General features: G+C 41.6%; 1 protein-coding gene across 1 annotated transcript; it reads right to left on the minus strand.

Moving 5' to 3' along the window:
- Positions 1-291: 291 nt before the first annotated feature.
- LOC109091796 (akirin-2-like) lies at positions 292-8,091 on the minus strand. Its single transcript, XM_042746723.1, has 5 exons — positions 7,615-8,091; positions 5,029-5,172; positions 2,207-2,356; positions 2,056-2,127; positions 292-837 (listed from the first exon to the last, which is right to left on the minus strand). The coding sequence occupies exons 1-5, from the start codon at positions 7,787-7,789 to the stop codon at positions 827-829; spliced, it is 552 nt and encodes a 183-aa protein (XP_042602657.1). The 5' UTR covers positions 7,790-8,091; the 3' UTR covers positions 292-826.
- Positions 8,092-12,702: the final 4,611 nt, after the last annotated feature.

Raw genomic sequence — 12,702 nt, forward strand, 5'->3', positions numbered from 1 at the left:
AATGATAAAAGTATTATCATCAACACACTAAAATCGACTGGCTCCCGTGTGGACGGAGACACTATTGTAACTAAAGGCTTTGAGTGCAGGTAGAAGTCGAAGCAAACACGTCTTGCTCGGTTCATTTGGACTCTAAAGAAGGGTTGGAGCTCTTAATACTGGACTCTCTCTAGAGTCTGTCGAGAGCTTCAGTTCATTCTTCAGTCTGATATGGTTTGAGTGGTTAACCCAGGCTCAATCTCGTAACCATCCCATCTAAAGTGCACTGAACAGCTCAAGAAAGAACAGCAGTTATGTAAACAGTTTATTTGTATAGTTTCCCAACAGAAGTCATTTAAACTACAGGAGCAGTAAAACCATAATGCAGAGGAAAGGGGCAAAACAAATAAAAATAAATACAAAGCATGAAAACAGACTCCAATCAAAATAAACGCTGTATCTGATTTGTACATGAAAACTCCAGATGAAAGCCAGGATGTATTTACACGAAGCTATGAACAGCAGTCTCCCTCACATTTATCACACAATCCACATCATCTGCAGTGAAGAAAAGGCATTTTACAGAAATCAAACATAAAAACGAGGATGTAATGACAGGTGACAGTATAAAAGGCATCGTCAAAGCCTAATAAATATCCAGGGTTCAGTAAGAGACACGAGAGCCACTGATTGGAGTACTAGTTGCAGGTGAGGAGGGCAGGAAGCACTGAGCCGCTGCAGAGAGAGACAGAAGCCTGACACAAACTCCGTGCCCAGCGGGGAAAGATGCGATCGATTGGCACTGCTGGACCTATCCTGAGAGATCCACGAGAGCACCGGACACCGCTCAGGACACATCTGCAGAACAACAGCAGTCATGAGACGAACACTGGAGATGCACCCCATTACTTGCCCCAAAATAACAGGAAAACAGAAGAAGCTCTTTCAGTGTTTGGCCAAATGAAGCAAAAACACAGAATGAATTGTACCGACACTGTAATGATATTTCTGGTAACCAGCGCAGAGTAAGAGGTGCGCAGCAAACATGTGTGAAACAACAATCTGTGCTGAAACCGTTACAGGTCAGCTGCTCGGTCACACAAACATCTCTCACATCCTTAACGAGAATCATTCAGAAATCTGCTGTCGTCCACAAAAAGAAGTGCAATTTTACAGTTTTCTGTGAAGTATTACAATAATTACAGTAACTAATTCATTTATTATAGCATTCACACACAGTGCTCAAACTGGGATCTGGGTTATTTTCTAATTCTCTTCTGCTGCATTTATTTGTGCAGTAAAAATAAAAACAGTAATATTGTAAAATGTTATTAGTGTTTTGTATGTGATTGTCTGTTAAACTGTAACTGATTGCTGTGATCAAAGCTGAATTCCAGCATCATTACTCCAGTCTTTTTTGTCTTTAGCCAATCACAAGCGGCATTCAAGAAGGGGGTCTCAAAAATGGCCAAACTTTTTTTTTTTTTTTTTTTTTATCGTTTTTTTTTTTTTTTTTTAACTAACTTATTAACTAAGTTAAATTATGCTTCGTAGGTATAATGTCTGCTAGAATGTAAAAAAAAAAAAATTAAATTGTTGTTTTCTAACTGTTTTTGTTTCTTTGAAAAGCAAGACAAAATAATAATAAGAAGCCCATTTTGGCGATTTAATTTATGCAATGGTGAAAAACTGCCAAAACACACTTGAGAGTACTCCCTCAGCAGCCGTTTATGAGCACTGTTTATTCATATTAATCATTTAAGCTAAACGTTTTCAAACTTACGGTGCACACTGCAGTCTCCATGCTCACAGCGTCCCAAACACAAATCATTTTTAGATTTATTTATATTTTCATTGTCTGGCTGTCTGTGATTTCAGTAAGGAGTTAAAGGTTAGGATTATAATTTTTTTGTTAGTATTATATCCCTTTGTGAGTGTATATTAGCAGCTTTTGTTGTTTCTGGTGGTATCTGATACAGTGTTTGGACATGTGACGTCAGTCTTAAGCGGATAGGAAGAACAGATATGTCATCTGTGTGCAGATGCTGGACACACACGAGACGAGCGCATACGTACAGCTGGCCGGCTGCTCCCCGAAGCGCCTCATCAGCTGGTCGTGGGTGAACTTCACGAAAGCATCGTACTGTTCTGCGAAGGCAAGAAAGGGACTGCGTCAGACAAAGACAGGCCTCCACAGGACAGCACATGTGGTGCTGGGGACAGATACCTGCGAGTTTGGTGGTGAGGATCTCGTCGTACTCCTCGCGCACCTTCTCCTCGCGCTCCTTCAGCAGACGCTCACAGATCATGCCCACCTGCTTCAGCGTGAAGAGCGGCTGCTCCCGTCTGGAGGGGGACGCGGAGCCAGAGGACGCGCCTGGAACACATGGACAGCACACTGATCACCACAGCTCTCCTGACCGCTCACTAAGAGCCGTCTGACCAATCAGACACAAGAGCAGATGAACTTCGGTGGACTTAAACTTGAAAAATGGTGTGTATTGACCGTGCTCTTTCCGTGGCTGGAATAAAACGCGTTCTGATGTTCATTCATGTTTATTTTGCGCTTTAAAGGGGTCATATGATGCTGCTAAAAAGAACATTATTTTGTGTATTTGGTGTAATGCAATGTGTTTATGAGGTTTAAGATTCAAAAAACACATTATTATTTTCCACATAATGTTCATTATTGTTTCTCCTCTATGCCCCGCCTTCTGAAACACATTGATTTTTACAAAGCTCATCGTTCTGAAAAGCGAGGTGTGCTCTGATTGGCCAGCTATCCAGTGCATTGTGATTGGCCGAATACCTTAAGCTTGTGACGGAAATGTAACACCTCTTAACGTCTCCATGGCAATAATACAGCAAGAATCAGAGTTACCCCTTCTTTGCGTGAACATCTGGGCGGTGTTATGCAAATTTTCCCACACAGTGACGTAGACGTGGGGGTGTGTTTAAACGAGGTGTTTTAGGAGGACGTGCACGAGTCTTAACTTCTATAAAGAATATCTCTTTGTGTTTGAGACTTTAGTCTTTGCAACTTTAGGGATCTTATCTATTCACAAGAGGGCTGTTCAATTAATCGCATTCGACTGTCATGTGCATCTGGTCAGTAAAGCCAGTTCTGTGATTAGTAGTAAATCACCATCATCTGCTTTCAGACTGAGCGGCTTTCACCACACAGAGCCGTATTTCACTGACAATTAGGCAAAATCGCCCTCATAATCGCAGATGAATCGCATTCGATTTCAAACACAATATCGCCTAGCTCATCAGTGAACTACAGCTCTGTGTAGTGAAAGCCGCTCCATCTGAAAGCAGATGATGGTGATTTACTACTAATCACAGAACTGGCTTTACTGACCAGATGCACATGACAACTGAACGCAATTAATTGCACAGCCCTAAATCACAAACAGCTCGTAACACTCCGAAGAAATAGGAAAACTTGAAATCGCATCATATGTCCCCTATGCACTTTGAGAGCTCTTACTTCTAATGTTCAGTGTGCAAACTGAACAAAGAAAAAGATCAGGGAATTGACTGAACAGTGCCTTAACTTTTACCTTTTTAACCCTCTGTTTAGCTGTGATGCAGTGTCTTAGTCTTTTAGGAAGCCAAACCACTAGACTGCAACATCATTAATTATTTTATATGATTTATTATTATTATTCCTATGACAGTAATAGCCATATTGTAAAACAATTACATTGCAACAAATGAAAATGAATATTTCATAAGTATGTTATTTTTGCTTTACACTACAGCAGGGAAATTACAATACTTATCCTGATTTCTACACTTGCATGAGACAAACCCTTGAGCTTTGATTTTGACGGAAATCTCCCCCTTCAGTGAAAACAGGTTACAAACGCGTCTCATTACAAATTTAGTGCAATGCTGTAATTATCTGCTCACTGAAATGTTGGAAATTATGCAAATGTGAAAAAGCACATTGATGTCACAGCACATGCAATAAAAGAGTTCACTTCATTCAGTGTGAACGGAGCCGTTCCGAGGCGCGGAAAACACCGGATCACAACCTGATCGTGTCAAAGTGTGTGCTTCGCTTGATGAAGGATCAAAAGTCATATTGTGCTTTTGGTAGGGATGTGCGCTATATTATCATCTGCGATAATATCATAGGCTAATTGTTGTTTTAACGAAGTGTGATTTGACATTATTCAAGTATTTTGCAAAAACCATTAAAACCATTCAAAATTAACAGTGACTTGCTGCCACATATTTTATTCCACAATTAAACAATCAAATCATCTTTTCAATAATTTTAAAAATCATAAATAAAAGTATCCAATTTAAAATAACTAAAATAACAAAATATTATTTATGCATTAGTAACTGCAGGTTAAATGCGTTCATGTTCCTCTGATCTGAATTAAATAGTGTGTGAACAGGCCTAAATCTAAACGCCTCTTCAGATGCAGCTTCTGTTTCCTCTGCGTTGAAGAGATGGATTTTGTTGATACTGATATCATTTGTTTGGTAACAGCCCAAATGTCTTATTATTAAACTATTTGACTGATTAAGTGTAAGAATAAGACTCAAGAGATGAAGCACACTTTTAGAAAAAAAAAAATTGTTTTATAAAGGTAAAAATGCCCATGAAATGTAAAAATCAATTTAAACTTACTGTAACAGATTGATTTCTATCACTGCTGTGATCTGACCACTACACAGAATATGAAGGATATCAAAAACTGTAGGAGTCAGTTTGATACCAGCACAACACACTCAGCAAAATATAATCTAGTTATGGATAAAATCCCAGAAAATATTGAGATATTATTTTGTGTCAATATCGCACACCCCTAGCTTTCGGTTTCAGATACTTTGTCAAAGCAATGGTGCAAAACACACCGTTAAATACCTTTTATGTTATAATGAGAAGTCTAAATATAATTTGTGGTTTATTATGAAACTGTGGTGGGCTGGAAAGAGTTGGGATCAAACCAGGACAGGACATCAAGGACCGAGCACTTCACAGGAACATCAGTGTTGAGCGGGAGCAGCGCGGGGTGTGTGCTGTACCTGGCAGCGTGGCTGTGCCGCTGATGCAGGCGTGGGCCTGAGGCTCCAGGGGGCAGCAGGACTCGGTCTGCTGGAAGCTGCTCTCCAGGTGTCTCCTCTTCTGCATGCGCTTGTACTCCTGCTTGATGTTGCTCAGGATTTGCTCTGGAAGACAGAAGGAACACATTAGCAACAGACCTTCAATAAACAGGCCAGAACTTCTACAGTGACTCAGTGACCTGGTATGACTGACACTAATCAGAACAGTGATAGTAATTAATCAGAATAAACCCATTCCTCTTTCAGATTCTGAAAGTACCATTTAATGGTATCACCAGGAATAGGGCCCTGCTTACACCTGGTTAGGGGTCGACCCGTATCGTTTCTTGGAAAGCAGGGTTTCAGATAAAGGTGACACTGATTTTACACACAGCACACAGTGGAAATGACATGAACATGACACTGGGCAAATGCATAAAGCACAGCATAGTTTGAAATCACGAGTTTTAAGCATGTCTCCAGTGAAGCTGAACTCTCAGGTATGTTAATAATCACAATACAGCTATTTATTTATTTTATCTTTGCTATTATAAATTAGAACAGATGCAAAAACAAACAAACAAAAAAACAGAACAAATAGCCTAGAAAGAAACAAATAATGCATTACCGTTATCATTTTATATCTAAACTAAAGCATTCATGTATGAAAAACAATCAAATGTAAAAATAACTTCAGTGTTCATTACAAATAGATGATTAATTCTACAAAAGCAGTTGAAGTGCAGCGAGTGATTCCCTCTTCTCTTTTATTGTTAGATTAACATTATGATAATGTTACAGACGTCCTATACTGTAATGCATGGATCTAATATAATGTCACACATCAGATGTTCCCCCCAACAGTTCCCTAAGCGTCCACTTAAGACAGAGCAGATTGTGTCTGCGTGAATACTGAAATACTGTAATTCTGTATGTGTGTATTTATCGGTAGGTGATGGTGATTTAGCGCTAATCAGGGAACCGGCTTTACTGACGAGATGCACATGACAATCACATGCGATATATCGCCTTGGCTGAATAGAGATCTCGTTCATATGTGCATCCCACATGAACAGTTGAATGATAATAAAGCTACCTACCTACTTCTACTTATCCTGTTGTCTGCTTGATAAGAAAAAATGCAAGAAGCTAAAGATAAAATTCAACACCTCTTATATAACTGCAAGGTCCTAACGGAGAAAAACAGACTGGACGTGTGCAAGACATACGACAACATTTACAGCCAAGTGTCTGGAGCCCTGCATGAATGAACATCTCAAGCCTCGAGTAATCGCTCAGAGTCTCGACCGCAGAAAGATGTCAATAAAACAGCTTATAAACACAATATCAGTAGCATTTCATTCACATCAGGCGAGTGGTCAGTGTCCACATCTCATTAGTTCACTAGAGAAACTGAGTGAAGAGCATTTCAACAAATATTAGATTATCTACTCCGATTAGTGATATTTCTATTTAATGTACATTTAAATAAATCTGTTATGAAACAAGTTATGACCGCTACTGTGTAAATAAATAAATTTCAACAAAAAGTCATTTTAAAATTAGGATGTTAATTTACATGTTTGCATACAATAAACCACAGTTTAATAATAAAAGAGCACTTTTATGTTTATATTGTTCCTCCTGCTGTACGAGCAGTGACGTCAAAACCGAGGCAGGGTCATGTCTGTCTATCTATCAGAAGAAAAACAGTATAAAACGCTTGAGCTCGTGTACTTCTACTGCACTGAAGTCCTGGACCTCCACCCCACCGGTCACGTGATCTGCTCACGTCACATCACTCGCAGTGCGTCGTCACGGGGGTGGGCGGGGCTTGGCGGTTCTTTGGGCGTGGTTTGCTCGAGTACAGGCATCTCTGTGATTGGAGAATCCTTACAGGATCATGGGTAATGTAGTTAGTTTTCACCTATTAAACACGGTTATTAAAAGTAAACAAGCTGAAATCATAAAGGGTTGAAGGCTTCACAAAAACCAAGCGCCATCGATCACCGTCCTCGCAGCTCAGAACACATCTGTACTACAAGGATTATAACTAATCTCTAAACATCAGCTTCCTCGCGGAGAAACCCGACGGTGCTTTTACTTCCGGAAGCCGTCCTCGGGGCTCTCGCGCTGTTCACAAACAATAACGCTTCCACACCGACGATAACCGTGTAATAACAGTCCAATCTTACTTCACAGGCGTTCTGTCGATAATCGTGCCGAATAACGAGAGCCTCAGCCTAGTGATTATTACATTTCCGCCTGTCTGTGAAGATCACAGCGAGCTAGCATTTAGCAGCATCCCCAGTTCACCACAGCCTGATAATAACCTGAGTGTGTGATCGGTGCACGAGAGTGTGAGAGAGACTCATACACACACACACACACACACACACAGAGAGACAGATCACATACTGACACAGACAGAGAGAGACAGATCTCACACACACACAGAGGTTACTCTCTACAGTCGAGTGTTCAGCTGCTGCGCTCAGAGTGTGTGTGTCGTGAGTTTTTGGTAGATTATTATGAGCTGGACACACACACACACACACACACACACACCTGTGGTGAGGGCTGAGGTCACTCTGCCGAAGGGCGAGGGCTCATGCAGGTATTTCTGCGGGGAGGCGCTGGAGCTGGACGGAGTCAGGGGCGCGCACCTCCTTCTCTTCGGAGACGCCGGGTTCATCAGAGGATCGAAGTCCAGAGTCCTTTTCAGAGTGGCTCCGCAGGCCATGATGCTGAAGCTTGTGTTTGATGAAAGGAGCAGCGACAGACCCCTGCTAGTGACGCTCCTGCGCTGATCTCAAGGGAACGCGACTCGATCGCTTCGTTTTTATTTAAATTCTGCGCTGCGCTCGCGGCCAAAACCCCGGCTAAGCACGTGTGAACGCGTATACGCGGCGAGAGACGCAGCTGTGGAGTCGATGATCCTCGGGAACGCGCCGATGATGTCGGATTGAGCCGAGACCTCGTCAGGAGCCTCTTCAGTGAGCGCTAGCCGGCTAACAAATATGGCGTGGAAACAAAACATTTGACGAAGCCGCTGCTCTGCGCATGCGCGGAGGCTTTCAGCCGCAGCCGGTCTTTGTAGTTTTAGCGAGATTCTTCCTCGCACGCGATTCCTGTCTAGACCGCATGGGACAACTACAACAACCACAAACCCCCGCTCGAAGGTCTCCCGAAGGAAGGCGCTCATTGGTTGATTTGGATTGTTTGTGGATTTGAAAAAAGCCCCAAAATATCTCCTCCCATCAACTCGAAAGAGCTCAAGCTAAACTGATATAGAACTGAGTGAAGAATTCAAGCATTCATAAAACCTGAAAGAACTGATGCACACACTGATCTTCTTTTCATTAAAATACATTTCAAAACACCACGGTCATGTACAGCTTTCCTCTCACTAAAGGCCCGTTCCTAACACACACACACACACACACACATATATATATATATATATATATATATATATATATATATATAATATATATATATATATATATATATATATTAGTGCTGTCAAACGATTAATCGTATCCAAAATAAAAGTTTTTGTTTACATAATAAATTATGTGTATGTATATATATATATATATATATATATATATATATATAAATACACACACTCAGTATATATTTTGAAAATATTTCCATTTATATTCATAAAATTGATATATAAATATTTTAAACGTATAAACAACATATTTTCTTAAATATATATATGTGTGTGTGTGTGTATATATATATATATATATAGATAACGATATAGACTTGCACTCTGTTCATTTAGCTACTGCTTGTTTTCTTAAAAAAACAAACGTTAGCTTCCCTATTCTTTTTTAATTCTATTCTATATAAATCTATATATATATTTTTTTATTATACAATGAACAAAAAAGACCTCTAACAATAGCTTGCTCTATTCTTTTTTATTATTCTATCTGTTTAGTTTTTTATTTATTATGTCATTTTTAAAAAAAAAAGCCCTTGTTATAGCACTTGTGTATCATTGCTCTTCTGTTGGTTTTGACTGCTTCTATTCTCCTCATTTGTAAGTTTCTTTGGATAAAAGTGTCTGCTAATGACTAAATGTGAATGTAATATTGCCATGTTTTCATGTTCCAATCATACCAATCACCACAGTTTTTAAGTATGATCATTAGTTTTCTTTCATCACACAAAAAAAATATCAACTGGTCATCATTTACTCGCCCTCATATCAACACAAACCTGTATGAATGTCTTTCTTCTGTGAAACATACCAGATATTTTGATGAAGAACTTACATGACTGTTCATAAATACAGTGTGAATGAAATCTGGACTGCTGCTGTGTCCTCAGCTGACTGCTCTCCTGTGGCCTCATGGGATTGTATAGGGTCCGCTATATGTGAGCAGAAGTAGAGAAGTACACACATCTGCTGGGTCTCTACTCCTCTGTGATATCAGTCCAATACATGCACTTCTAGTGTGTTTACTAGCGACTGACAGCTCAGTGTGGGACTGCAATAGTCAATCATGTATCTGGGGGTGCAGTTGGACTCGATATCGATGAGAGCACGTTTGAGCCGGGAGCACATACTAGATTTAATGTCCACTCTGAATGCATTCAGGCTGGGCCGTCCCGTAGCACTGAAGGAATATCAGAGGCTCTTGGGACGGATGGCGGCAGCAGCAATGGTGTGTCACCTCGGTCTGCTCTATATCCAGATATGGCTGAAAACACAAGCACCGAGAAGGGTGTGGAAAACGGGCCGTACCCGCTGAAACCATGGCTGAACCCCAACTTGTACCAACGCGGCACCCAGATGGGTCTGGTCACGCGGCGGAAAGTGGTCATGACTGACGCATCAACAACGGGCTGGGGAGCTCACTGCGATGACGTACCGGCCTCGGGCTACTGGACAGAGTCTGAGAGAATGTGGCACATAAATCGCCTCGAGCTGAGAGCGGTCTTTTTGACTCTTCAGAGATTCCTCACGCAAGTCCGGGGACATCACGTGTTGATTCGCACGGACAACATGTCGGTGGTATCGTATATGGACCGCCAGGACGAAGTACACTTGAGAGCCCTTTACAGACAGGCAGCATGCCTTTTGCTGTGGGCCCATCACCATCTGCTCTCCATTCAAGCAGCGCATATTCCAGGCTGCCTGAACAGAGGTACGGATATGATATCAAGGGACGGGATTTCTCACAGAGAATAGACACTGAACCCTGGGACAGTGACGCTGATCTAGGAACAGTTCGGGAAAGCGCGGTAGACTTGTTCGCGACAGAGGAAAACACGCATTGCCCTCTGTTCTTCTCTCTGTCACGCTCTCCCCTAGGTGGGGACGCACTCACGATGCCGTGGTCGAAATGCTCGTCTGTTTGTGTTCCCCCCGCTGAAGATTTTGTCACAAGTGCTACACAAAATCAGAGAGGAGAAGGCGTCAGTGTTATTAGTCACTCCGTACTGGCCGAACAGGCCTTGGTTTCCCGATCTGCTGGAAATACTAATGGCTCCACTGTGGCTGATCCCACTGAGACGGGATCTGCTGTCTCAGGTGGATGGCTCGGTATGGCACCCCAACCCAGAATGGTGGAAACTGCAGGTGTGGATGGTGTGTGGGAACTGGTAAACACGGGCTTGTTGTCTCGCTACGTGATGGACACGATTACAGAGCCCCTTCTACGAGACGCCTGTACGCTTGTGAATGTGCAGTGTTCGAGAGATGGTGTGAATCAAATGGTCGGGACCCAGAAAACTGCCCCGTGTCTGACATTCTTAAATTTTTGCAATAACGAATGGACGGTGGCAGTATGCCCTCCACTCTTAAGGTTTATGTTGCAGCTATCTCACCCTTTCACGCTGCTATCGACGGGTGCTCAGTGGGAAAACATGATCTAGTGATCAGATTTTTGAGAGGTGCAAGAAGACTAAGACCCTCTCCCCCTCCTACAGTGCCATCCTGGGATCTGGCTCTGTTGCTGGGGGCACTAGCCCTCCCGCCCTTCGAACTGTTGGATTGAGGGAGCTCTCGCTTCCCACATGCTTCGTTACACTGCTATATTACATACTTGTACATTTGACATGACCATATGTCTTAACCTTGTACAGCGACGGCGCAGCATCTCTCTCTCAATAAGAGACCTGCCATCGGACATGGATCCCTAAGCAGGACTCTACGTCCAATCCCCCCGAGGCATGTAGCAGGGTCGTATTTGATAGGTAGGGGATTATTTTTAGTGTCTTGAAAAAACTGTTCATGTTATTTCCGCCGAGGCTGAGCCTTTTGACTTCGCTGCTTCCACTGCGTTGTTTTATACAGTCCCCAAGGCGTAAATGTCATGTCGAGAGACCATTCTCGAGAGGGAACGTCTCTGGCTACTGTCGTAACCTCGGTTCTCTGAGAGACGGGAACGAGACATGGCGTAGGCCACCGTGTTCACTCTTCAGGTCTGCTGTGCTGTTGGTTCAGTTGGAAGATTCTGAGATTATGCCACCAATACGGCCCATTATATAGTGGTTGGGGCCCCGCCCCTATTCACCTTCTTGGCTGGTATTGGCCAGTGAGAGTTGCAACTTCACTGACATTGTGCAATAAGATTTCAGGTAGGTTAGGAAGGAAGGGAGTCCCCAAGACGTTAACACCATGTCTCATTCCTGTCTCTCAGGGAACCGAGGTTACGATAGTAACAGGAGACATTTTAGCTATATGAAGTTTACACAAGACTAAATAATGATCTGAGATATCATCGCTTGGCTGCATAATTTCAACACCATCAACATCAATTCCATGTGACAGTATTAAATCTAGAGTATGATTTTGACAATGAGTAGGTCTTGAGACGTGTTGTCTAACCCCAATAGAGTTTAGAATGTCTATAAATGCTGATCCCAATGCATCTTTTTCATTATCAACATGGATATTAAAATCACCAACAATTAAGACTTTATCTTTAGCACATTCTTTATTAAAGTCTGTATGGTGCCCTGCTGGCCTGTACACAGTAGCCAGTACAAACATATAACATTATCCAGAGAAACAAATGTTAATGATAAATCCCCTGTGATGTTTGTGCTGGCTACTGTATACAGACCACCAGGGCACCATACAGACTTTATTAAAGAGTTTGCTGATTTTACATCCGAGTTAGTGCTGGCTGCAGATAAAGTTTTAATTGTTGGTGATTTTAATATCCATGTTGATAATGAAAAAGATGCATTGGGATCAGCATTTATAGACATTCTGAACTCTATTGGGGTTAGAATACACGTCTCAGGACCTACTCATTGTCGAAATCATACTCTAGATGTAATACTGTCACATGGAAATATTGATGTGTTGAAATTATGCAGCCAAGTGATGATATCTCAGATCATTATTTAGTCTTGTGCAAACAGGGGATTTATCATTAACATGTTTTTCTCTGGATAATGTTATATGAAGCACCATTGCTTCAAACGAGTTATACTTGAAGCCCACCCTCTGAGAAATACTGAATATAAATTGTTATGTTGGTGTTTTACTATCCTTGAAAGAAAAAAAAATTGCTTTTCCTTGCTATTTTCAGTACTGAGACTTTCTCAGACACAGATGGTAAAAGTGAGCTATCATTTCTATTTGCAATGCATATTAAAAAATACTACCTATCATATCTTTTT

This window comes from Cyprinus carpio, chromosome B20, assembly GCF_018340385.1.
Source record: "Cyprinus carpio isolate SPL01 chromosome B20, ASM1834038v1, whole genome shotgun sequence".
Lineage (NCBI taxonomy): Eukaryota > Metazoa > Chordata > Actinopteri > Cypriniformes > Cyprinidae > Cyprinus > Cyprinus carpio.

Coding starts and splice junctions, on each gene's coding strand:
- LOC109091796 (XM_042746723.1), bottom strand. CDS start 7,789: ATGGCCTGCGGAGCCACTCTGAAAAGGACTCTGGACTTCGATCCTCTG. Junction 5,173..7,614: donor GACCTCAGCCCTCACCACAG/GTGTGTGTGTGT, acceptor TCTGTCTTCCAG/AGCAAATCCTGAGCAACATC. Junction 2,357..5,028: donor CGGCACAGCCACGCTGCCAG/GTACAGCACACA, acceptor CATGTGTTCCAG/GCGCGTCCTCTGGCTCCGCG.